General features: G+C 43.9%; 1 protein-coding gene across 9 annotated transcripts in view; it reads right to left on the bottom strand.

Annotated features, from left to right (window-relative positions):
• The window catches only part of ACC (acetyl-CoA carboxylase), a 101,935-nt gene continuing 74,184 nt past the window's right edge, over positions 1-27,751 (bottom strand). For 8 of the 9 annotated variants that reach the window (XM_050192502.3, XM_055078009.2, XM_055078012.1 and 5 more), the window contains 18 exons: positions 24,511-24,579; positions 22,860-22,951; positions 17,249-17,519; positions 16,372-16,512; positions 15,275-15,406; positions 14,263-14,400; positions 14,021-14,141; positions 13,838-13,935; positions 13,137-13,247; positions 12,538-12,681; positions 11,037-11,157; positions 9,768-9,961; positions 8,591-8,726; positions 7,602-7,866; positions 6,587-6,761; positions 5,046-5,222; positions 4,208-4,341; positions 1-2,507 (listed from right to left, as the gene is read on the bottom strand). In XM_050192502.3, the coding sequence (XP_050048459.1) occupies positions 2,327-2,507; positions 4,208-4,341; positions 5,046-5,222; positions 6,587-6,761; positions 7,602-7,866; positions 8,591-8,726; positions 9,768-9,961; positions 11,037-11,157; positions 12,538-12,681; positions 13,137-13,247; positions 13,838-13,935; positions 14,021-14,141; positions 14,263-14,400; positions 15,275-15,406; positions 16,372-16,512; positions 17,249-17,519; positions 22,860-22,951; positions 24,511-24,579 (2,700 nt within the window). In that variant the 3' untranslated portion in view covers positions 1-2,326. The remainder of the gene's footprint in view (positions 2,508-4,207; positions 4,342-5,045; positions 5,223-6,586; positions 6,762-7,601; positions 7,867-8,590; positions 8,727-9,767; positions 9,962-11,036; positions 11,158-12,537; positions 12,682-13,136; positions 13,248-13,837; positions 13,936-14,020; positions 14,142-14,262; positions 14,401-15,274; positions 15,407-16,371; positions 16,513-17,248; positions 17,520-22,859; positions 22,952-24,510; positions 24,580-27,751) is intronic. The other variant, XM_050192503.3, reaches the window with a different exon arrangement.

The following is a 27,751-nucleotide window of genomic DNA, read 5'->3' as shown; positions in this document are numbered from 1 at the left end:
TTAAGAATGCATTGTTTATTTTCACAATACAAGAATGCAGCGTTTGCATTGGTGACATATTTACATCTGACAAAGTGCTCGAGTTCAAATGTACCACCCTTCCATTGTTCATCTGGTGTTATTACAAAAATAAATATGGTTCTGCTCGACTCAAAACACTCTTTGCACTTATTGTGAAAAAAATAATATTGACAAAGTATGTCAACGGTTAAAGCCGTGTGCCTTTGCAGTGGGCACAGAAATCAGTTTAACCATCAACGACTTCTTACACAAAAATAAAGTGATGACCGTGTAAGCCAGTTATACATTTCACGAGTATTGGTCTCCGTGTTAATTGTCTCGACGCCGTGCTTCCTAAAGGTTCAGTTCCCCAAGAGCCAGGTAATACTATTTACACCTAAGCAAACGAAACAAAACTGCACCTGGAAACTTCTGCAAGTTCAGGTATATTTACAAAGTCTACAAAACATCTTGGCTCATTGCTCAAAGCTATCTCCAGAACAATGCGCACTGTGGAAACCATGTTGCCTAGCAGACGAAAATGAGTGGGTCGTGAATGTCATTAACAATCGCTGAACACTGAAAAGTGTTGAATCATTATATTAAAGGAAGAGTGCGTCAAAGGTGACACACGTGAAAACCTGGTTCTCAAAAATTTAAGATTCGCCATACATAGTCTCGGCAGACGACAGCCACTGGAGCAGACGATCACTCTGTGGCAGCAGGCTTAGCAAATCAAATACACCATTTCAAGCGCTCAATGGCCTTTCACCAGCAAGGAATTTGTTCGCAAAGAGCAGGCCAAAATGTTGTGTTCGAAAGTGTGGCCCAAAAACCTGTTGCCAGCGAAGCAGACTGCGGTGGAATTGCGGTAGATATCATGGCACCCAAGTGCGTGTGACGCCAGCTATGCCACAGCATCAATAAATTTTTTGATGCAGTAAAAGATTTAGATGAACTAAATTCCGTTTACTAAAAACTTGGTGCAGCAGAGCACACTGTGAATCGTTGATACATGATGGCATTACTGAGTAAACCTGCAAAATGACAGGCTGGCTCCACAACTAGTAACTGAATGTAATCGTAAAATACTGCCCGTGCAGCAATAACTGATGCTACAGTAGATGATGTCGCAAGAAAGGTTTTTGTATTTTCCAAGTTTAAGAAAATGCATAGGAAAGAGAAATGATGAAATCAGTGATGGTAATAAAAGCTTTCTTTCATGCTGTCGGAGATCTACGTGAAGAATGCTTGCTTGAGTGGTGGTATGGAAATAACCGCAGCTGCCAGTGAAGGCCATCCTCAATTGTGGCTTGATGGTCTTTAAAAATGATGCAGCAAAACATGAAAATGCCAGCAGCTTACCACGGTAGGCAGGCAACCCGATCGCAAAATTCACAGGGGCAGAAAATGAGAATTCACGGCCCATCTCGACCAGATAGACTGGTCTTGGGGGGCCTAACAGAGGCTCGTCGTGTTGCGTACGTTGGGCAAACCTATCATTCTGTGCAGAAGATTGCACAAAAATCTGCTTCGCAGCAAAATATGGCCTTACAAGTGATTGGGAGCAGACGATCGTACCCTGCAAGAATAGTCAGTCGGATCTCGGCAAGAACAGGAACATTCATGCAACGCAATTACTGTACTTTTATGGCCAATTGCAGTCACAGGCAAAGTTTGCCACATGCACTACGCAGAAAAAGAAAGTGTTTGACAACACAAGTGTCAAATTTCAATTAACAAAAATGCAAAGGTCTTTTGCAAGAGGCTTTGAAACTGAAAGCTTTGGTGCAGCACAGGTGCCGATTGTTGTAAAAAAATCTCGAGAAATGTACTGACGTGCATAAAGTAATGACAAACATGCATTAAAGTGAAGAAAGTGTTCAACACGAGTTATCCAGAAAAAAAAAAGGATCTCTTTCTCAAAGTGAAATACGAAAGACAACGGCAGCAGCAGCAACAGAAAACAGATTCAACAATGTTACATTCAAACAAATCCGTCTCTGACTGGCATTCCGGAAAGACCAGTCCTTGTACTGACGGCCCTCGACGAAAATCCAACACAAACACTTCTAGACAAATTCACATTCAATTCGCATTATGTAACAGTTCCAAGACTGATTCCCAACAAAAAAAATATAATCAACACGAACGGAGTCTCGCACCGGTCATGTCCCTGCCCTAGGTCAACATGCACGTGTGCAAATGACTTTCGAAGCTCGCATTTTGATGGCACGGCAGAGGAGACGCTTCAACTCCTCCGCTTCCGGCGTCGACTGCCGCGGTTCCGCTCGGACTTTGGCGGCCGCACCGTTGAGGCATTCTGTCAAGACGCCGTGTCTGAGGGCGGGGTCGTTGGCGACTCGCTGCTTGGAGCAGTGGGCAGCGCAGGATCGTTCTCCAGAGTCCGGATGGTGGCTAGCAGGTCCGAGCGCTGCTGCGGTGTCAGCTGCTGGATTATGTGCACGGCTGAGTCCATGATCACCTCGGGGTTGACTTGGAGCGTGCTGTTTGAGGATTAAAAAAAAAAAAAAAGGAAAAATCAAGAGCGAGCCAAAGTGTCGTTTACTTGGACTACCGAGCACAGAACTGTGTTAAAGGGACCCTAATTTAGCTCTCATCTCGAAGGCGAATGAGCAGTTTCTATATCGCTTTCGCTACTTTCCCCACAGTACTATCATTTCTATGCAACCATGTGATTGAGGTGACCACATGCTATTGGCACGTGGGCATATTGGCTGCAGATCAGCTAAGCCAAGCCATTGGCCGAAACATGCATGCATGTCTACAATACGTTGCTTCAAGTTACCCTAGCTGAGAAATTGTAATCTTTTGCTACAACACATATATTTCGATAGTATCAACAATGGATAACCTCGTGTCTTGCATTTTTGCTTTCACTCACTGAAATAAATACTCACTGAAATAAAGCATAACCAATCAGAACTTATATTTACTTTGTAATATCACATAATTCATTATATGTATGTTCGTTATATCTGATAATTCGTTATATTCACGCTTGTATCTAGGTCAAACTGTACAAAGCTAAAGTATAACGAATGGCAGAAACTTATTAGAACCAAGCTGATGTGACTAGCACTCGTAACAGCCACTGAAATACACGATCTGGAACCAGTAACTCTATTGCGCAAGATCAGCTGTTGGAACCAGCAGAGCCCTCAGATTTCAATGGTCATTTGCTTCACTGATCTTTACAGGAGTCGATGTGACAGTGATATCATGACCAGCCTACCTGTACATTGAAGGGCTGAAGGCCTTTCCGACTATCTCTGGCAACTCCAATCTTACACCAGCTGATGTAACATCCTATCCCTGCAAATTTCTCTGTCTCATCAGTCAACCTTAACTTTTGTCACCCTTGACTGCGTTATCCTTCACTTGGTGGTCATTCTGTTGATCTAATAGACCACCAGTTAACTGCTATATGCATCATATGACCTGCACAACACCACTCCTAATCTCAACTACGCATGGTGAAAACCTCATTCAGCAAAGCTCCCCCACTAAATCCATACTACATTAGCACTCCGTGCCTCCATACCCCGAAAGCAGTTTTTGAGAGGTGCCAACATGAAAAAACTTTAGTTAAGCATTGATGTTATGGCAATGAGAGAACGTAATAGGCTGGCACATCCATACAAATTCCCAGAGTTGGATGGCAATGCCCTTGCCATTGCATTCTTAGGTTGCCAAAACTACAGAACACTAGCTGTCCATGTTTGTTAAATGTCTAATTCATACTTCTCTTCACCTGTCACTTAGCCCCACAAACCCCAATGTATCATATTTGATATGCAGAGTTTGATACATAAAAATGCCGATTTAAGTGCAGGTGCAAAACCCATAACAGCATTTTAGATGTGCTAGATTCAAGTTTCAGTTGTTGATAGATCAGCAAACCAATAACAGAATAATTAATCACTATACCAATTACCTTTAACTCAAATAAAATTTTGTTGCTTTTTTCCTGTATGAATGTACGCTCCATGGCCGGTATAAAGGTGATCAAGTTGTTCCAATTTTTCCTCGTGTGGTACAGTGCTTGGGTTTTCTGGGGTTGATGTTGTGCCTATCATTTCTCGATCCATCACTTGTTGCGCTGTCCTCAGGCTGCGGGCACAGGCATTGTGAAAGAAGCTCTTACATGCCACTCCAGACACGAAAAAACAAGATTGGGACTCACCTCTTGATTTGGGAGATAGCCGCGTCACGCCTCAAGCACTGGATGTTGTCGTTGATGAGCGAGCGCTCCATCTTTGGGTCGAGTTGTTCTTGAAGCCAGTTGGTGACAGCCAAGTCATTCTCCCACAAATATTGCTGCGCATACGATGCAAGCACAATCAGACACACACGTTCGGAGTTTGATACATCCTGCATTGAGTTATCTGTAAAGGTGTTATTTTGCATAAACATTGGTAAAAAAGTTATGTGCGTTTGACATACTCCTCAGACTTGAAGACAGGTCGGGGACATAAGTGCTCTTCAAGTCGCTTCTTATTACTGACAAATTTGTTACATAAATTTTCACAGTTAAATGCAGAACGTGCAATCTTCATATGCTGAAGACAGGGCAGTCTCACCTTTCTTGTAACAAAAATCACATTGTTTAAATGTTGAGGTGAGGGTGTAACATTGTGTGGTTTGATGGGTCATCCTAGATTTTGACGTCAAATCGCGATATTCGAAATGCACTTGACAGGTGCTTTTCGCAGTCTTTGAGGACACACATAATTGTGTAGCACAAGATGGTGTAAATGTTTTGCGATACCTGACGACCAAGAAGACACTTAAGTACTTTCCATACAGTTCCACACACGTCCGACTTTATAGCCCGAAAAAATGTTTTATGCAATCGCTTCCAAGATACGTAATTTTGAAAAGGACTGAAGGTACCGTGCATCAAAGTGCACGAAGAGCCGCACGAGGATATAGACCATAGTTCATTGTACAGGCATTTGTTATAATCAGGTTTCACTGTATAAACGTTCGCACTGCCAAAAGAATTTTTATACAGGCATTACCCTCACCTTGACGGCGCCCATTGACTCGACGAACCACCGTCGCAGCATGCTCTCCATCTCGCCATCGCCGATCTGCGGTCGCACCTGCTGGATGTCCCGCTTGACTGCATCCTGCAGCAGGCGGCGTCGCAACCGCCAATACAGCTGGTTCCGTGACTTGCTCCATGGCACTACATCCTGCGGGCAGAGGTGACAACAGCACCATTCGCACACTGCTCAACATGGACACCGACAGTGCAGTGGCCTCACTCAACTGCCGAGTCCGAAGTTGAGGTCACCATCGGGGCATGAAAGCGCACTGGAAAAAGAAACTGTAGAGGGCAGCTCAAACAAAGGCATTGAAATGGTGCCCTGAGACACTTAAATAATAATATTTAAGAGAGAGCTAGGCGAGTTGGTAATTTGTACTATGCAGGGATGTACTAAATGACAGACTATATTGTCATGCCATGGTGAAGAACCAGGTAATGCCACAATTCTGAGTCAAGAATCTGACTCTTTATTGGACAATCTTGTGCACAGAAAAAAAAAAGTAATAGTCAAAGCAGGTCAATGGTGGCAAGCACAGTCGTCGAAATCTGACCTATGGTCGAAGTGTGTTGGCTATTTATACATCACTGTACGTTGTAAACGTAATCGCTGGTGCTCGCATACGTTCCAGAATGTGCATCACGACTCGCGACGCATATGCAATCTGGTTAGACAAGATTCTTTCGCCTATAGAATCGGCGACAACATTCGAGAAAGGCAAATCTGCTTTTTGGAATCCCACAAGATGAAGGAAGGTTCACGAAAGAAAAAAAACTATCATGCTCCCTATTGCAGCATAGGGCTATAAAGAAAACCCATAATGGTTTGTCAGAAAGAAAGCATCACAGTTGAAGAAAAATTCACCGACGATTACAGTACTTCCTATTGCAAAATTTGAGCGCTGTATTTACATTTCACGACATATTGGCTGGTGTGGACAATCTAACTCATGCAGCATGTTGCAAATAGAGCGAAGTGTGGTGCGAATGCCTCGCCAATCGTGACGCGTGGGAGCGATTCACAGCAGCCACCACAGACAGACCTCCGCTCATGCAGCGCTTCATTTTCCATACAGACGACGGCACACCACTCTGGCGCCATCTCGTAGCGGTTGTCGCCGCAGAGCCCGTCTTGCATGGCACTACGCTTTTCTTCTCATGCTTTCACCATACCCTCCTCCTCTGCTTTCCTCCTTGTGCTCTCTTCACTATTACAGTCTTTCATGCCCCTCTGCACTCCGAGTTCGCTTTTTAATCCTCCACTGTGCTCATTCCCTCCGTTACGCCAAGGGACGACGACGCTAAACTCTGGAAAGGCCGCTCAAGAGCTGCGCTCTAAAAGTCGTCCCGGGACTAACGCTTTTCTGGGGTGAATGCCCTACCATCCGAGGTAATGAGGAGGCTACCGTATCGCAGAGCGAGGAGGAATTAATTAACTGAATATGGGAAATCAGTTCTGCAGAAGCCCACAAAACGCAGGAGAGTACATGAAATTAAGTAAGAAAGACCCACCTGGATTACGCCCTTCTCTTGCATGCGGGCCGGCATGTCGTGCAGGTCGGCGAACGACAGCGCCACCTGGTGGTACATGGGCAGTAGCTGAATCTCGCGCTTGTGCAGCTCCGCCTCGAGCGCCGCCTTCTTCTCGGGCTCGGCCGTGCCCAGCAGCGACAGAATTTCGCGACACCTGGCAGGACATCGGGACATTTTATTTCTATATCCACAATATTATTCTGATATTTTACACTGGGCAAAAAAAAAAAGAATAGGTTGACGGTGCATATAGAAAGTTGCATACTAAAATATTTTACTCAACAAAAAGCTTTTTCTTGGGCAAAGCTAATTCTGCCGACTGTGCTAATTGTGAACCTTCTTTTTTTCTTTCTTCTAATGCTCAGTCATTTATGTGGCGCATACTTTGTGTGTTTCCATTATGTCATTTACCCCCTACTGTAATGCCAGAAAGGGCGAAATGTAGGCATACCAATAAACAAACAAATAAATAAATAAAAGGAAGCATAAAGTTCTGACAGTGTCTGCTGAAAAACCACGATCTGTTCAGTAAGGAACATAAAATCAGGTGCCATTGCATGAAGGTTTTACTGTCGAAGGTGAAATAAATTTTCTTAAACTGTCAACTTCTTCCCATCTGCGAAAGTTCAAGAGTGCTACAAGCCTTTCTCTTGTAGCTGTGCATCTAAAACAAACGCTTTGTTGTAAACAAAGCACATATTGGACGTTAATTCTTGTAAATAACTAATGGCTACAGTTAAGCAGGCCTAAATTAATGTTTGTGGATTATTGATGACCTAGTTGCAAACTACACACTTAAAGCTAGTGGCAAACAAGTGAATGGTGTCCACCAACCTAGCATCAAAACTGATCGTGACTCATCATTGGACATGGCTGATCAACGTCCACGACAAGGTAGACCTAAATTAATGTCTTCTTTAATTCACTGTTCACTTCGTTGCAAACTACACACGCAAAGCTGGTCTTGGAACACGTAAATGGCATCCGTACTAACCTGGCGTCGACGCGGTGCATGGTCTTGAGGAGGTCCTTCTTGCGAAACCGGATTTCAACTGTGCCCTCAGGTTCGAGCACGCCACCGCGGCTGTCGGGGTCGGCGTACATTTCCATTTGGCGAGGATTGATTGCGGCGTCCACCACAGCCCAGGCACCGCCACGAAGCTCGCCGTACGGGGGTATGTACACTATCACAGGCTGGCGGTACGTGTGCAGTGCGTCCACGATGTACGCACCAAACTTTAGCACCTGGTCGTACATGTCTGCAATCACCGAGAGAAGGCAATGCTCGCACATGTTCCAGCCGTTAACGCTCCAGAAGCTTGCCTGAACGAAACTTCTAGTGGACAGGACATTAAGACGAGATCCCAGTGTTGGCTTTCTAGCCGTGCACTAGCCAAGCCAATGGCAAAAACACACATACACATCCAGAATGTGCCGTTTGTAGTTTCCCTTGCCGAGTATTTGACATTTTCGCTACCGGAATACATAGTTTAAGCTGCCTAGCAAATGAATACTCGCTTCGCTGTAACCAATATTGTGTCTGACCTTGCATTTGCTATTTCATTATAGCAGCAGAGAAGAGCAGGCAAACTTAAAACTTACTTTGCTAGATCCAATAACTTGTTATATCGACATTCACTACACTAAGGTGCGACTATACAGGATGTCCCAGTTAACTTGGACCAAGATTTTGTAAATACCCAGGAGCTCTAGAGAAATCGTACCGACTGCGTAGTAGCCGTAGTCGTTTGTACTTACGGCCAGCATCTTTTTAATCATGAAGTATTACTGAATTAATTACTTTTAATTGGTGAACTTTTTAATTATTGCTTGAATCGCAAACATATCAATTACAAAGTTGTTGGGCACCTCAAATAAGTCCAAATTAACTGGGACACCCTGTATATATGTCAGCATGCCAGTGTTGCCACTTGAATGAGAACATTGGTCTTCACTATTACACAGTGCAGTCTCGTGGTTCACCTTTCATGCCTCCCGAAAAGCCTCGCCAGTTGGCGAAGACAAACAGGGGCAGCTCTTCCCGGTTGAAATCATTGATGGCCTGCGCCGTCTTGTACGCCGAGTCTGGGAACCACACCTGGCCAGCCTGAGACAGGACCTGCACAGGGACGAGGTATGCAAATGAGCATGCACACGTACATGGCTGAATTACCGATGCCGCACTGACCCAAAAGGAGGCAAGGAACAAGCACTGATTCTAGCCGACAGCAGAGACTGCGCAATGCTTTCAAAACAAACTACAGAGGCAAATTTGACTGCCCCATTGCAGTGTCCTGGATTCACCCGAATAATTCGAGCTCCTCTAGTGAAGTGCTCAGCACACGTTTGTGTTTTTGTGCTCATTCGTTATTAGCCACGACAAGCAGTATTTTGAGCAACACTGAATTCAGCATGGCTCGGAGGTTGAAATAACGAAGCAACGACTGAACTTGTCGCAAAGCTCAATCTTGCAGAGGCAGCTGACAGCAGACAAGGACACAACTACGATAAATCAACACGCAGTACATATTACGAGATCCAGGTGCAAATACAAATTTGAAACCCCAAACAGGGAGTCAATTGATAAGAGCCTTTCCTTCAGATTATGAACTGGTGCAGAACTTGAAGCAAGCATGATTAAAGTTTTGCAATGCCCAACGATGGCACCTTTTTTTTTGTCTTCATCTTTCATTCCCCTTTTGGATCCCCACTCACAGAACAGACAAAAAAACTGCATAATTATTCTGGCACAATTATTATAGTTCCCTTTGTCACATTTACACTTTTAAAAATTTTTACACCCTTTGGAGTGTACCTTAAAGAAATAGTCATCAGTACTGCTTGTGTTTCTTTGCTTCGAAGCTCCATGCTCACTATTTCCCTGTCAAAACTACATCACACAAATAAAATACATGCCATTCATGACTTGGAAGTATCGGGCGTGCAAAATTAAAGAGAGGAAAGGCATGCAACATAGGTTACAATTAATGCTTGGAGACAAGATAATCGAAACAGTGAAAACCTTTCTTGGAGTGTAGGACCAAGGATTTTCACTTTTGCACTTTCTTTCTACCGCCCACAACCAAGCTTACAACGCAAACTTGGAACTACCACTACTGCCGTCAAGATACCGAGACATGCACACGAGGAGGGAATGTACCTTGGCCTCCGAGTCAAGGTTGGCAGGATCAGCGGGGATGTCAATCTCGACTGTCCTCGTCTCAACCGCGACAACGCCAACGGGAATGCCACCAAGGCGAGCGCGGCCGCAGACAACAGTCTGAGCCCACTGCTGCATCACCTCCATGAAGGAGCCACGGTCGAAGAAGCCATCTTCCCAGAAGCCAGGCAGGTCTGTGGTTGGGCAAAAAGGTAACGTTAACAGCTTAACTGAAATACAATGAGACAATTTATCGCCATAGCTTCATTAGTGTATTCAATGTCTGTACTAGGCTAATCTAGTAGGTTGCTGCTCTAACGGAGTGTGTGATTCAGTTAAAACGAGCCTGTTTGTAAGGTGCACCCTTGCATCCACTGAGCCAAACTAGTACTCAAACATGGTATTTTTTGAATGACATTACACTTTAAATTACAGTTTTTCAATGAGATTACACAAGGACGACAGAAAGGAAACAAGAACACCATTCAATATTACGCAGAATTACCGTCATGAAAGGATTGGCTTTAAAAGCTAACTAAACAATTATTAAACTAGGTAATACGGTGTATACATTACTCATTACATTAATGATAACCATTTGTGCATATACTTGCTTTTAACTGTTCTTTGAGTAATTTACTGTTTTTCATAGTACAATGTTTAAGGTACTATTGATATAACAAGATATTTTGTATCTTCTCTCTTCTTTTTACTTGCTCTACAATTTTTACCTGTATATTTTATTTTTGAAATATTAAAAAGAATGTTTTTTTCCACTCTCTCGGTGCCTTTTTTTCGGTGACCAAGCTCATACAAATGTCATGCACAATCAATGTGTTTGCAGTTTCAAATTATCCTAGTCATGTTTGCCAACATATGGTCAAGGGTAACAAACACCAGTAATAACACCCTGTGGTAACATCCTGTGAAACACCTTGTGACAATGCCCTGATAACACCATTTAATAACACCACTATATTGTGTAATTACACCCTTTATAACTCCAGTAACACCCTGCAATTCAATTCTGTAGTAACACCCTGTGCCAAATAACACCATTACAGCTATTCTTTACCGAGAGAGTTGAAATGGAATGATATGCTTCAAAATTGATACTACTGAACTAATAGGTCATAAAACTAATAAAATATAAAAATAAAGATATAAATATAAAAGATAAATATAAAGATAAAAAGTATAAAGCTAATAAATAGATAATAGAACTAATAAAACACAGCTTGGATAGTTGACAGAGGCAGGTGAGCTTACTCGGACTGTCGCGCCCTGCCAGGAGCCACCTTGGATCGTACGGAACTTTGGATGGGGTGTACACGACATCCCTGTCGATGGGGTCCAGTGGTTCCACGATAGGAAGCTTGGCCCCTTTGCACTGCGAGCAAAAGCCATCAGCATCCGTTATGTTCCATCTCACATTTAGCAGGCAAATGCACTGTGAAAGCTAGAGACACTTTCCACGGAACCCATTCTCATGGCCAGAAACAGTTACATTGCACATGGAAACAACACACAAGTTGACGTAACATTAAATTCATATGTTGTAGTCTTGAATATGCAGTCTATACAAGGGGACCGGAAATTTATTCGAATACAACAGAGTTCGAAATAAGGAGAGCCCTCTTTAAGTATAGCTTTGCAATACCAGACCAGTCACTGAGCTCGGATTGAAAAATGTTTATATTTTCTTCATCAGCACTGGGCAATATGTGCCGGAAGAAGCCTAGATTTTGTGTAAAGTCCAGTTGCCAAAAAATTGGTCCTTGCACACTGTTTGCTGTGGGTGCGAGGGAAAACATGCGGGGGTGAGCGGAGAATGGTGGCTTGACCCGCACCGTCTTCCCATGTGCCCAATGTTGGGGATGAAATGAGTGATGCTGTGCTAGAATAGGGGGTATAGGTGAGCACGCGGTAATGTGACCAAGTGTGCGCCAGTGGATCCTTTCTGCTCTTTAAGTCGGGTGGGAAAGGAGGGAAGACCGAACCGCCACTCTGCTTGTGCCGGTTCCGCCTTGAATCACCGCGGGGGTCTTTCCTCGTCATTCTTATGGCACACGACATTATGGGAGCTAGAGATGCATGGAACCTTGACCTTGGGCTTGGGTTTGTCCAAAAAGTGGCATATGGGAGCGATAAATATTGTTTGAAATAATCGTTGTGCCATTTATTAGAGCTTGAATTCGCTGGAGTTTTTCTCTACTCAAATGCATAGGACTTTGCCGGGACCAGCAGGGCAGTTCGATTTACCTGTAAATTTGAATTAAGAGATTTCTAATTACCGCAAATACACTGTATCAATATATTAGTCAAACCTTGTTATGATGAACTCGCACCTGACAACAAGGTAGCCTCATTATACGTAATATTCGTCATAAGCATACATTCATTACATGCTAATACTAGAGATAAGAACTTTAAAGTTATTTCATTGTATTCAATAATTCCTTAGATCCATGTTCATTATTATGAGATTTGGTAAGATTACACAGGTCTAAGCCCATTCACCACAAAACGCCCCAAGCAATACATCATTATGGCCACAATTCCTGGGTGACATCAAGAACGCACTGCCTGCACTTGTGACCAAACAGTGTGTCACAAATTGGCAGTTGTGAAAGGATATGAATAAGTTACATGATCAAGGTGACCCTATTACTTTTTCTCTCTCTCTCTCTCTCTCTCTGGTTCACTGCATGATAATACGTCTCTACAAGCGCTGAGTAGGCAGTAACTATGAGTGGAAAGCCCATCACACCTTTGGCATGTAGGACAGCCACTTGAGCATGACATAGGTACCCTCTAGGTCGTCGTGCACGGTGACATGCGAGACGCCATTGGGGTACATGATCTGCACGCCTCCCAGTTGGTTGTTGGATGTGTACACTTCACGACCCAGCAGCTGAAAGGGCAAAAAAAAGGAAGCACATTTGTTCCAAGTCTCATTCACAGTCATCTCAATCTCATCTATTTTCTGCACACACTCAAATTCTGTATTCTCCATGCTATTTACTCTCTATAGATCAATGTTTTGAATGTCTTAAGCAGCTCTTAGTGCTGCGCTTACAAAATAGCGGTGCAAACATGCGATGATCTGCAAAGATGGCACACCATTCAAACAATCTACTAACCGAAGCAAGAAAAACTAATTTAAACAAGATTTCAGGTTGCTAGCGACAGTCCTGAACATGCCAAGAGAACAGTGACATTGAATGCCACAAATATATCCAGTGGGATCAGTATTTATTTTAATGCAGTCAAGCTCTTTATGTATTCATAGCAAAACATGATCGAAGCCATGTATTCCATGAGAAACTACTTCAGTACTAACATTATCGTGTATGTTAAGCGACTTACCTTGTTCAGGGCTCCGGCACCAGTGAGAATGATGTGAGAGTTTTCCAGCTGGATGACGCGCTGTCCCAGACGAACTAAATAGGCTCCGATACCGATGGCTCGACACGTCACCTGCACATGTCATGCAAGAAAACAACATTCAGGATTTGTGATTTCCAAGAACTTCCCAACTTTCTGTTTTTTTTCATTACATGTAAAACTTGTAATGACTAGATCTAAATGTATCCAATAAATCTAAGCAAATAAATAAATGTATCCTGGCTGCCCTGTCTGGCACGCAATGCATGTGCATCTTAGATCAAAGTTAATGCACAAATAAAGACAATCCTGCTAAAGCCGAAGGGATACACAAACCTTGCCTTGAACTTTGGAAAGCTAATGAAACCGTTGTGCAATAAGCTTTTCTAACTAAATGTAATGCAACATCTAAGTAAAATTAAATTGTGGGGTTTAATGTTCCGAAACTGCACAGGGATGCTGCAGCGAAGAGCTCCACATTAAATTTACCACCTGGAAATGTTAAACGCACAGCCAAAGCACGGTACACTTGCGTTTTCACATTTAGCCCCCATCTAAATATACCTAGTCATTGTGGCTGGCAACCGCACCCATGACCTAGCGCACAGAAACAGAATGTCACAGCCACTGAAACAATGCGGTGGATCGTATCAAAAAATAAAAATAAGCAGATGTGAACTCACCAAACTGATGGTGACAATCTCTTCATAAGCCTGCGATGTCTCGCCAGCAATGAGCCCAGCGTACTTCAGGTTCTCAACACCAAGTCCATCCACCTTGCCTGTGAGCAGAACGAGAATCCGCATTGAACTCACAGAACTACTTTTCACAAATCATTCAATGCCGGCACAAGTAAAACAACTAACCGATGATGTTGGTTATTTTGTACCGCTTCTCGCCTTCGTCGTCGATAAGCTCTGCATTGACAGAGTTCAAGGCGCTGACTTTCTTGAAGTTCTCTGGCGTCAGGTAGAGGTACCGGTAACCCTAAGTGCAAAGCAAGAGGAATAAGGCGAATACCGTGGCTTTGGTAAAGTGTTCAAGGAATACGTGGCAGGCGACATAATCGTGCAGCAACCGTCGAAAACTTCGAGGATGCTCCCCTCACCTTGTCGGGCACGTCAGGGTCGACCCACGCGATGTTGAAGAGGTGCTTGAGTTCCTCTGCGAGCCCAATCCTGGCACCGCTGTTCGCCGAAATGTAGAGCCGCGGAATTCCCAGCGCTCGGGCCCTCTCAGATGCTTTCTGCATGTTTAGAAAAAAAAGCAGGAAACAAGCATTAGCACAGGGACTCACACGGTGGGTAACCATGTGCCAAATGTCGCACGAAAGCTTTTAAGCAGGACTGCAAGTTCTTCAGCCGGGCTCGTTGATCCACCCCCCCCCCCCCAACCCCATACTTAATCACACACCTCAATGTAACGAACGAGAGAACTGAAGTGTTTCATATAAACCAATTACGAGACAAATTAGTCAGGGTTCTCTAACCGTAATGGAAAAAGGAATTGGTTTACTTAAATGACACGTGTGTAACTTTGTAGTGAAATGGTTGGGTTCGTTACTTTTGTTTCTTTTTGGTCTTTGTGTGTCTACTTTACCATGCTGTCACTGTTTTGCTATCACTTGGATTTGTCAATCTACCTTTGCAATTCATCTTTCTTCTTATATGCTGTTGCCTCTGGCCATATTATATATATAAGCGCTTCCCTTCAATGAAAGGTTTTGTTACAAATACAACCCATGTCCTGTCTATTTCCTTTGTCTCTTTCATCTGTGTTACGTCAAACTGCCCAGGCATAACTATGAATCCAAATCAACTTGCCCTCCTTTCACTCATTCCACATCAACTTGTTTCACCAGCATCATAATTTGGCACTGGCCACATAGAATAGAAGCTAGCACTCTAAGGTTTTATATTCTACTGTCCCTCTCCCAAATTGTTCTGGCGAGACAAGTTGCAGGTATTTCAGTGCCTGTAGGGGAGTAATATTCAGCAAAATAATGTTAAACTGACTGCAGGACCTAACAAGTGCATAAATTTACTTATAGCAAACAAAACTGTTTCTGGGGCCACTTCCAAGTCGGACACTGTACCTACTGGCCACATCAAAGAACTCACAAAGAAGAGGATGTCCTCCTGAGGTCCAAAGGTGCCGAGAAGGAATGTGATGTCATTGGCGATGACAATGATGTCACGGCCCTCCGGGTACTCGGGCGTCACTAGTGTCATGCGCCAGGCTACCATGCCAACCTGTTTAAATGAGAACGTGCGAGAGTGCATTTAGAAATGTGGCACGTCTCGCTTGCACTTACACATTGATGTCGCAATAAAGCTGGTGACAGCTACATTACAACTACCTGCATTCGAGATGTGACACCTGTCAGGGTCTCAAGACATCAATTAAGACAGTCCTTGGAATATGATGGGTCATGGAATCACTGGAATGGGAACCCGTGTGGGCTCCTTGAAAAGCAGATGTCATAGCTGAAGAACATCTCCTGTGAGACAAGGAGAGATCTGCGTTTCCAGGCCGGGAAGAAGTCTCTGAACTCCTAGTACTGAGGCCTGGCCTCTCGAGGTCCAGATTCACAAGTCAAATAAATGCAAATTTGCTTCAGTTTGAAAATGATTCCCCTCTTCCCATCACAGCTCATGAATGGCCAGCACTGCACTGCTCTGTGGCCATCACTATTATCAGGCAGATGTAGCCAAGGGTCTGAACAAAGAACTCTCTGGCCAGGTAAAACAGCAACATAGCAATTATAGAGATTGTCACGGACTGAACAAGTACCTAGACACAAACATCCTGGCAACAGACTGAAATGTGTCATCACGGCTTCAAAGTCACTTCATCACATTTTTTGAGAGCACTGAAGTTGTTTCACCAGTGACTTTTGCGTATTGTGAACAAGGCACTCCTAAGGGCACCGAGATGTCAATTTCGTCATTGTTTGGCGAGTGACAAGATTTATAACTGCTAGATTACGCGTAGATATTGGTGGCGTAGTTCGCATAGTCTACGTGAACTATGCCACCTAGATGAGAGGACTGCAGAGCTGTCACAACCAGCTTTGCTCATTTCACTGCAGCAGCTAAACTGGATTAAGTAGCGCTGACCCTCCCTCTGTCCTGAGCTCATCTTGTTCGGAATGTAGCACCAATGCGCCCAATTTGCCACATCAGCCAAACCGTGGCAGTGACAGCATGTTACGTACGTCATTCTCGCCGGGTAGCCGCTTCTGTTCGACGAGCCGTCCCTGTGAGTCCATCACAAGCTCGATGCAGCTCAGCAATGATGCCGGAATGTCCTGGCCTGGACGCATCTCAACATGCTCCTCCCAGAGCCTGATCAGGGCCTACAAGTGGTAAGGAAAATATGTGATATGAGGAGAGAGAGAGAAAAAATAAAGGCACGTGAGCAATATCCAACAGTCTCAGAATGGCATGCACCCATATTACAACGACAGTGCTACAAGTCATTTGGACTCCACATTACTACTATGCCACGAGACCTAATCACTATCGAAGACCACCTGACCAACCAACCAACCAACCAACCAACCAACTGACTGATTGATTGATTGATTAATTAAGTGGGTGGATGAGTCTAACATCTTAAAGGAACACTGCAGTTGCGAGAGATGTAGTAGTAGGGGGTGGTGTTTAATTTCATGTGTTGTACTTAAATTTAGGTGCATGAGCATTTTTGCGTTCTTCCCCAATTCAAATGTTGTACCGACAGCTGGGTATCGATCCTGCCACCTCTCGTGGCCCATGACCAATTGCAACACTGTACTATTATTGACAATTTAAATGTAGTACAGACAAGTTAGGGCTAACTAGAATGCATCTTTTCACTTCTGCTTTCGCCGGTATGTGCAATATCAGCACGATTTTCACTTGCATGCTTAATGGAAGACCAATACCATCCATAGCAAATGAATAAGTAGTGGTGCAAGATTGTGTGCTCAAGTTATTACTTGAGAAAGCTGTTCTACATTGTAATGTGTTGTTCACCTTTTATATGTTCAAGACTGTACAGAGAGGCAGAAAGAGGTAGCTTAGAGACAAGGAATCTGCAGCGACACCGACCTGCCGGAACATGTCGGGAAAGTCGTAGACGTAGGTGGTGCCATTGGACTGGGCCTGGAACCGCTTCTGCTGCAGGTAGTCCTTGGTGAGGTACGGCGTGGAGATGGGCAGGCCATGCAGCGGTCCCTGGCGGTGGGGTCCCCACGCCTCAAACTGCATCAGGCCCGTCTCGGGGTCCAGGCGTTCCTTGTACAGGGAAATGTCCAGGTAGTAGCCGCTCTCGTTGGCCAGGAACAGGCGGATGGGCACGAGCTTGCCGTTCAGGCTAGGCCTGTCGAGAAACCAGAGCAAGGGAGAGGGGGGGGAACGACGGTGGTTTGAAGAAAGAGAGAGTGCACCACTGTCAGTCATAAACAGCAATGAAAAGTTGTTTTTTAAAATTTACTGTTGCTGTGCATTTACCGCCACCACCGTGCAGTATCCACACTGGCATACCTATGCATACTCAAGTGCAAGAGAACTAGAGATAAACAAGGATACAATCTAAGTCCAGTACAGTAAAACCTTGTTAAACCGTACACGCTTAAACAGTAGTTTTGTTTAAAAAGTAGTAAAGTCAAATCCCCGACTCTGCGGCCATTTAACGTAATGTGTTTTGTATCTGCCTAAACCGTACCAGCTTATTGGGTACGTATCGGTGAAAACAGTGTTTCCACTTTTCATCGCGCTGACATGGCGGGGCGTCTTCTCCAACGGGTGGCCCGGCAGAACAACAAGCCTCAGAGATCGGAACAACGGCCTCCAAGCGCCCTGCGCGTTTGCGTGTGAAGCCACATCAACATCATTTCGACGCTATGCCAGAGAGCGTTGTGGCGTCGTGCAACCAAGGACTCGCGTCATGCCGAAGCTCAAATAACAAAGACGCCGGGTGCTCAGCATAGAAGGAAAATTAGACATCGTTCATGCTATTGAACGTGACACGAAGTCGGCGCTGGCACGCGACAGGTTCAACTTACCATCGTTGCCTCTGTTGTTGCCGAAGTGTCGACTAGCGACAGTGATGAGGACGACACGGAAAGCAACAGCACGGGCGATTCAGGCCCGACAAGGGTAGAAGCTACACGTTACGTGAATGCAATCCTGAATGCAATCGTCGTGACGAGAACAGCACCCCTCAATAAAAAAGGTGCCCCACGACTTCTGCAGCGCTACCGCGCGCGTGCACGGAGAACGCCAATGAGGAATCTGCCATACGAGTGTTTGCCGAGAAGAGGGGGCTGACTGAAAAGCTGGCATGCAGCTTCAGTAAGCTTGAGGCTGCTGTCGTCGCTGCTAGGCCGCCGTGGCATCAAATGAAAATAACACTTTTGTCACACGAAGTAAATAAACACTGCATGTTTTTTCCCCTTTCATCGCACTCTCTCAGAGTTCCGTTTTTGACAGGTAAGTGGGGGATTTCGTGGATTTCGGTTAAGCAGTACAACCGTTTAGCACATACTTTTTTCGAGCTCCGGCCAACTACGGTTTAACAAGGTATCACTTTACTGACCTTAACAAGATGATTAGCCTTCGTCAGAAAGTCTACACTTTAAAAGAGTCACATGATCTTTAGCTTTTATCTTGTACTCACAACAATAATCGTCATCAACCTTCAGTGCACTTCCTCTATGTATTAGTCTACACTCGCTACTTTCCTGTCCGGAACACTAAGGTACACTGTGCATGCTGGTCCTGGCAGCAAAGTTCGAGCTGCACATATAAGAAAATGTGAAATCTTGATGACGATTATTGCTGTGGGACAAAATAATTCCTAAAGGGTGCTAAATTTTTTTTACAAGTGCACCTTCCTTTAATGGTGACCATACAAACTTACCTCCTCATTGCAAAGGAGTCAAATGGGCGCAACACAACCTTCTTGGCAAGGGAGCCAAAAGCAGGCGTTGGAGGTACAGGAGAACTCCAAAAAGAGTGTGAAGTGTTCAAAACGAGACAGACTTCACTCTTGAAACAGCTGCACCCTTTGGGGTGTATATTTGTCCCACAACGATAATCCTCGTCTGCCTTGCTTGCGTTTCCTTTCTTGAAAACGCTGCACTCCCTACTTTCCTGTCGAGAATGCCATGTCGCGCTAATAATGCGCATGCTGTCCCCGACTTGGAAGTACCGGGCAGGGCAGAGCCCGAGCCATTTTGACTTGTCAGGGAGGACTAATGGCCGATTTGGAATAAAAACAGATTGGAACAGTTTTAAGTTACACCGGCCCAAAACATAGTATGTTGCATACTGGAAGCATAAAGGTGCACAAATAATGTGCGATTTGACATAACCTTGCGTTTACAAGTAGTAGTAGCAATTATCAAATAGTTATCCTGTAGAAAGCATTGCAGATCTAATACAACTGCACTGTGAAACTCATGAAGCGGGACTTCTGCGACAGCAATAGTTGCCTAGTTTCTGCAGGTTTATCTACTTGGGTATGAAATGGATTATAGCACTCGTAAGTCTCCATAACTTAAGCTGCTTCTTGTTTAGTGAGAGCGCATCATGTATGCCTGGGTATGCAGCTTCTCTAATGCATGCAATCAATTTGCTGGGTAGATCAGTGCAAGCTTCATCAAATATGAGGCAATGTCGGCAGGCATGTCTGTGCTCGTGCTTTCTTTTATCACCCACTGCCATACCCCAGGTCCCTCATGCTTACTTCTATTATTGCTAGTAGCTTATATGCTTGAGAACTTCTCTCAAAGATAATGAGACTAAATTACATCGAATTTAGTCTCATTAGTTGAACACTGACGGAAAGCACTGTGTGGTTACCAATGCAAACATGCAGTTGCAGAAAAAAATTGGGGCTGCATTCTGTGTCGCCTTCTTTTAAGAATCCCGTAATTTTCATACATTGCCCCCATCCACTTCCCAAATTCATATGCCACCGTCAGGAACACGCAGCGAGATGTGACAAGCCAAAAGAAGCTTTTGTTTTTGTTTTGGCGGGGAAAAAGAACATAAAGCTTATTGGCACGGCTGCGGAGCTTCTGACGCACAGCGAAACAACTAGCGCAGCACGTCGACGGATAAACTAATCCTCAAAAGAGGCTGAAGCAGAACGCAGCCTCTCCCGTCATCAACGCGGGTGGCCTCTCTGCAGAGACAATTTTTTGCCGCCATTTTCTTTGCACTTACACGCCAGGCCCAGACAAGTCCTCGGTGAAAACCATGCGGCTGGGTGTGGAGCTGGCGTCAATGCCTCTTTACAACGGGCCAATCATGCGCCCCCAATACCATGCAGCGGCCGCAAGCATGCGCAGGGGCAGAGGTCAAGCAGGAGGGGGGGGGGGAGGCAAGGAAGGCAAAGGTCAAAGGCAACAAGATGCCACTGTACAAGTTTACAAGCCAAGCCTAGCAACAAGGCACACTTAGCAACAACAAAGCGCTGTATATTCTAAAGCGAGCAATGCTGTCGAACATACTTGCTAAAATATAAAAAAAAAATATTCACACCTCTGGGCTCAAAATCAAATCGAAGAGGTCTAAATGCCCAAAAGCAACACACGCCTTAGCATGTGGGTCTCCACATTAATTTTGACTAAATATGATCCTGAAAAATGATTTCTTCTGTATCAGTAAATTACGTTTCTACAACCCCCAAAACACCACTCTTAAAACAATAAGACATTTGGTAAGCGAGAAAAAGCGCAAGAACGAAATACGGGTGGCGACGCCTACTTAAGTTCCTGCACCTGGGGGCTGTGACGTCTTGGATTTTGATGGCATCTTCTAGGGCCTACTAATTATATATAGCGGTACAGGTTGACTGCATTGTGTTCTAAAGGAACCAAATATTAAACATGGCAAGTTTCGGGAACTTTTATTCAGCCAATGCGACCCAAATGCGAAAACATACTTTGGAATCCCTGACGTCACGCTGACGTACCGGTGCTGGGGTCTCGGCGCGAAATTCAAATACTAATACTTGGACCTTCATTTTCTCATCTAATAATCAAACTATTTTTTTTTAAATGACTGCCTGCAGGGTCCTCAAACAATGCTTCATTCGTCTAAACTAATTTATTGTTTCGCTTTAGTGTCCCTTTAATGCGCACCTAAATCTAAGAAATTTACCTAATTATACGTGTGCATTTTTGTATTATGCCCCCCATCACCTTCATTGCATTACGCTCACATTGGAGAGTGAAGGATAAGAAAAGAGCCTAATAATAGAACATTTGGCATGCTGCCACATGTCTGGTTCGGAGTATAAATAGTAGGGTTAAATATGCAGTAATTGAAGCAAGAGACAGTTTGACAGCGACTCTTCTTTTGCAGTGACAGTTGCCAACTGCCTGTCTGCGCTGTGATCTGTGTTCGAACCTGTTCAGCCACACTATTAGAAGCTGCATGCCCTTTAAACAAATCATTTTGATTCTGATTCAGGTATCATTTAAGCTAGCTGGATTCTGCAAGGTCTCGGCTTGGAACCTAGTATGTAAACAATTGCTGGCCAACACGATTTTTCCAGCGAGTCTTTTGGAAGAACCAAATAGCTCCTAGTAGAAAACATCATAAAGCTTTTTTACTTCACGAACGAAGTTCTTTGAATATCGAACATGTCTACAGATTTTGTGGCTTTCCTGGCCTAAGTTCTATAGCTAGAGAACCAGTGGATAAGAAATTATGTGATGGCCACGTAGAGTATCTGATATGGCTGGGTGATAAAAACATCTTTCCAGAAATGGACAGAAACATGCTGCATAATAATTTCTTGACATTACTTGCTGGTATAGCTATTGTACATGCCCCAAAGGCTCACTAAACCTTCAAGTTTTAAAACTTAGGAAAGGATTGCATTAAATAGTGTTTTATGTGAAGAGAAGCAACCTCTATCTAAAGTGCCATAATCAGGTATGCACCTAAAAACAACAAAAGCATGGAGCCATGAACATAACAGTTCTCTGCAGACTTCACTGTTAATTTCGTATTTGTTCCTTTCATCATTTTCAATCTGCCCGTTACACTTTCAACTGGACTGACTGCAGGACATCAGATTTGTAGCTTAAATTAAAGACAACTGTACAAATATCAGCAAACAAATTATGCAAGCGAGCATACTAGTAGAAAGGCCAAGCATGTAATTTGAGCATTACACTAAGTTCTCCTCTCATCGCTTTACGTACTGCTGACATTCTAGTGGCAGAGAAATTTTTCCCCTTTCCAAGTTATTCCAAAAAAGCGCATGCACCACAATACACAGGACATACAACTGTCACACCAGCCAACAGCAAGAACAGAAAAAAGAGAATAACAAAATACATTGCAGAATAAAAACCAGAGTTCCATGCAAAATGTGCGGCATGCACTTTCTTTTTTAAGCTTTGTGCTACGAACTAGTCCCCGTTTATCTAGGCAAGCGTTCTCACAAATCAGGTCAGAATAAAAAACAGTCTATGTGTTAGAACTTCATCGTAAGCATTGCCATACGAAATGCTTAATAGCTACAGCACAAGCTTGAATGCATTAGCACAAATGCGCAGCCATCACACTAGCACAGATGCTTGAAGTTACTGGAAATACTGCGGCTTAATAAGCTGAGCTCAGCAACTTTCAACTTGACAGATTTCATTCCATTTTGCACCCAGTGCACAGAACAGCATCCAAAATTGCTCCCACTCACCGAATTGTCATCTTAATCTCGGCCTGGAGGACGCGGAGCTTCCATAGTCGGGGCCCATACCTCATCACCATGTCCCTGACATTCTCGGCAATCTACAATGTGAAAAAAGCATTGGCATATGCAAACATCATTCCTAACACATTTTAAAATCACCATGGCCTGCTGACTGGAACCTGTAACCAGGCATAACTTAGCTGACCGGTGCGGCCATGTCTACATCACATCAACACAGCTACAGCAAAACTATGAATTAAAAAACAGTAGTGCCGCAGCAACTGCATCCATCATAGCTGGTTCGACTTACGGTACAACTCAGCTATATTTACTACTAAATTCAACATCACGAGCAGCATCAGCAGCCAATTTATTGTCCACTGCAGGACGAAGATCTCTCCCAGCCATGTTTAATTACCCCTGTTTGGCGCCAGCCAATTCCCAATTGCACATGAAAATTTCCCAATTTCATCAAGTCACCCAATTTTCTGTCTTCATCGACTGTGCTTACCTTCCCTTGGCACCCATTCTGCCATTCTAGTGGTCCACCGGTTATCTAACCCATGCATTACATGGCCTGCCAAGCTCCATTTCTTTTCCCCTAATGTCAACTAGAATGTCGGATATCCCCGTTTGCTCTCTCATCAACAGCGCTCTCTTCCTGTCTCTATGTTATGCCTAACATTTTTCGTTCCATTGCTCTCTAAGCAGTCCTTAACTTCTGCATAGTTCACATATTAAGTGAACACGATTGCAGAGAGTACTGCAGACAGATGTGTTAAGCAGGAGACACACAGTAGACAGTTTTAGTTTAGCGTACGCAACTATAGCGCACACTATACGCTATAGGATAGCGTACGCTAAGCAGCACATGTTTTTTACAGTTTTAGTTGGCCTGCGAGATATTCGGATCTCAGAGGCCATATGCCATTGTTGCGGCTATCTCCTGACTGTAGCGATAGGTGGCGCTGACATCTCGAACGTTTCTTTCGTTAGGCTTCAACTCGTTCGAAACTAGAAGTGATCTCGAAAGCACCACAAGGTTATCTATAATACTCTGTCGTCGAAGCGGCCTGAGACTAAGCGAAAGCCGTTTACACAGTCATTTGCTACGAAGGAAGTGCATTTTACGAAAGCAACGCCAAATTCAATTCGAAGCGGGAAGCCGGGACCGCCGCCATGTTTCACGGAAACTTCGCAAACCATGCAAAGACGCTAACGCTAGATCTGAGAAATAGTGTGCGCACGCTATACGCTATGGGTCGTTTAGCGTTTTGCACATACGGAGTGACGACCAGCTGTTTTATAGCATACGCAATGGTATAGCGAACGCTAAACTAAAGCTGCCTAGTAATGCGCGTTGACTGATACTATCTGTGATGTGTCGGAGAGATGAATGTTCCAACATGTCGCTATCTCATAGGACATGTCAGGGGCTTACTGGATGTGACTGTTGGTATGACAGGTGATGTGCTGGATCAAACGTGAAATCGAGCACTGTGTTGTGTGCTTTCACTGCATCACAGGAAACGCTTGCGGCCTTTTCGCAGAGCTTGGTCTTTCAGAAAATGCAAGTCTTTCAACACAGCAGTTTAGTTTGAATTCGACATGGCCTACAACTATGGGGCCCTCTGAATCCACTGCGAATTGTACGTACCCTGGCCGGGTCCATGGTGACCTTGGGCACGAAGTTGAGGAATATGTGGTTGCAGTCGGTCCTCTTGGCCTGCAAAAGCGGGACGCGGCAATGTAGCGGGGCTCAGTCATTAAACAAACCTCATTTTTAATAGTGGCATACGTTTACACATATTACTCCAATCAACATACTCTTTCTCACATTTTATAGAAACAGACACTAAAGCTGAAACATCAATCAGGAAAGGCGTTTGTTCTGTCGTCAGCAGTCACCAGGAGCAATTACACATGCAAATGAATGACACTTCAGTACATGAGCAGGCGCACAGAATGTATAATTGACTTTGGCAAGCACTATTTCTCGGTAGGAATTGACTCAAGGTGAATGGCAGTACCAATTTTCAGAGATGCCCTCTCTCTATTGTAGATTGCTTGGTGCATTTACATATCAACGCAACGTACTTGAGGGCACATGTAAATTTTCACACTGTAGCGAAAGCAAGTTTTGTACAAAAATTACTAGAGGGAAGTCTGGTACTGGCGTCCATGGGAATGATGAGCTGCACATAGATTTGCCTAAAACTTCTTCCTTATGGCTTCGAACAGCTTTGCGACTTTGCAAATTGATCATACATATTCAACAAAATATTGCATCACAAGTGTAATAATTTGCAATGATCATGCATGTGAACAGAGTGCTTACTGCCTTTATGCATTATAGAAAGACTATGTCTATCTATGCAATGTCGTGTGGGTCAACCAGAAATGGCTATCCAAGACAATGATTGCACCATGAGCAGCGCTCGTGAGTGGTGTGCAAAAGGTTTAGGTTACGTTAAGTCAGGTCTCGTACAAGGGGCATGTCAGTCAGCCGAAACAAGGCCTTAAATCACCCCAACCAGGTCAGAAACAGCTCTGCAGGTATGAGAGTACACTTATTATTCAGTCTCAGTGCTCGTGTGAAATGCGGTCATTAAACATTCTTGCCTCTTCCTTACTGAGTTTGGCACGCTTTACAAACATGGTGAAGTGAAGGTAGGGTGAAAAAACAAGGACAGAGACGTAGAATGGACACCACAAGCGCTTACTGGCAACTGAAGGTTTAGTCAAAGAAACAAGAATATAAAAGCATGCAGAATTAACTGCATAGTCGCCACAACTTAACAAAACCTACTTACAGGTGAAAATCCAAAAAAGGCCAATACACAAGGGGGAAAAAACGCAGAGCACTGGCATCAAAATGAAGAAAGATCAAGTCAGATCTGTCTTTGTTTTGCACTACTTTCACACACTACTATGGAACCGTACCATCTCACCCAAATTACGTCTCTGTTCTTGTTGTTTTGTGTTACCTTTATTTTACCATAGAACCATGTCAACTAGTCCAAATGTCAATCTACAAACATGGCTATTTACACCTGTGCCAAAACTGGCATGGCCGTCATACTGTACAGATAGCCATTTTGGTTGACGCATGTAATGTTGCACAGATAGACACAACCATTATGTAATTATTACTGCTTAGAAATTTAGGCCAATAGATAAAGCGTAATAAATAAAGCAACAGGAATGTCTAAAGCCACAAACATGAAGATGAGACAAATTTATGCCAGTGAAAACACTTCATCCATAGGACATCCGAATCATGTCCTAATGTCCATGCACCATTTCGGATACAAATAGGACAGTGGCCGGACATCCAGTTTCATATATCCTATTACGGATGTCCCAAGTGTCCTTGGGTCCTATTTCGGATGTCCTACGGTTATCCTACATGGACCTCTCTTGGCACACAAGTGAATATTTATCCTCCAATTGAAGCTTTGTCTGACTTTTCTTGCAACAGAATTGTTTTCTTGATCTGAAGTGAAGGCGCTAAAACGACGGTGGACAAAGAAGGAACACACACACAGGTGTGTGTTCCTTCTTTGTCCATCGTCATTTTAGCGCCTTCACTTCAGATCATGCTTAGCCAACACGCCCAACTATCTACCCTAACGTCATATGTTTTCTTGTGCGTTCAAATTACAATACGAAGCTATCACGTCTGCAGCTCATGCGCATGTAGTACTTTACGAATTTTCTGGCGCAATTTGAAAACTTTAATGAGTTCAATAAGGCACTTGTGCTTTGCAGAAGGCATAGAAGAACGAAGAGTATGCTGCACGTGCGAATGCGTGTGTAACGTGAGCACAGAATGTATCTGTCCTTGATGCATGGGCATTCTGCCCATTGCATCTCTGCTGCGACCGTAACTGACATTATGGCAAACACGGTGCAATAGGCCCTGGCATATGTCCGTAAAGTGAACATAGCAAGACCCCATAATGTCCCTCGCAGACATGCAAGGGTTGTCCGCAAGACACAGAAAGCCTGGCCGAACAGTCATGTGAGCGACATCCACACGAGGTATTAGACACATCGCAAGGATATCCCTGTCCTGGCAGTGAGTGTCCATAGGAGATCCATAGGATCTCAATGCGGTCACTGCGATGTCGTTACCATGGTAGCTAAACGAATGCAGCAATGGAGTTCCCTCCAGTAACTTTCGTAGGAAACTCTACCCACGAATGAATGCTCTACCTTAGGCTGAAATAAGAGAGCTCGTGAAGTTATGTTCCAGGCTCAAACTTTAGGAACAGAAGATCTGACAACATTTTTGCATTACAAGCTCAAAACACCAAGCAGCAACAGAACATTTCAAAAGCATGCGAATGAAGGTTTTCATACGGAATCAAATCTAATAAAATAATGATGGCAATGAATCAAACACGGATCAAAAAAAGTAGCAACAGTACTCGTACAAAGTGCAAATCAGATATAGTTTTGCAAATAACTTTCCAATAGTTGTGGAACATGACACATGCCTTTGAGATAGCTTTACAATTGTGCGTACTGGTCCACCGATTCTCAATTCGACAGGGGAATAAACCTCTTTTTACTTTTCTTTTTATTCTGCTAGTCAATCATAGAAAATGAGAAAAATTTTCAAAAAATATACATGGCGAATAGCACCAACTTGATTCTATATTTCCATATTTGAAGCTTTCAAACATTCACACTACTCTAAGACATTGAGCTGAAAGCACATGAGGCAGAAATTGGGCACTTAACTTATAGCAAGCATTCCTTCAAGGATTTTAACTGCAATTTCAATCTAGCAGCACATACAATAAGAGCTGTGTAACTTTTCTTAGTACAGTTTCCAGCAAGCCAGCCCAACAGATGGAGCGATGCCAGGACATTTCACTGGAGTTTGTACT

The sequence above is a fragment of the Dermacentor andersoni genome, chromosome 10, assembly GCF_023375885.2.
Source record: "Dermacentor andersoni chromosome 10, qqDerAnde1_hic_scaffold, whole genome shotgun sequence".
NCBI classification, from domain to species: Eukaryota; Metazoa; Arthropoda; class Arachnida; order Ixodida; family Ixodidae; genus Dermacentor; species Dermacentor andersoni.
This window is presented reverse-complemented; position numbering and strand designations above follow the sequence as displayed.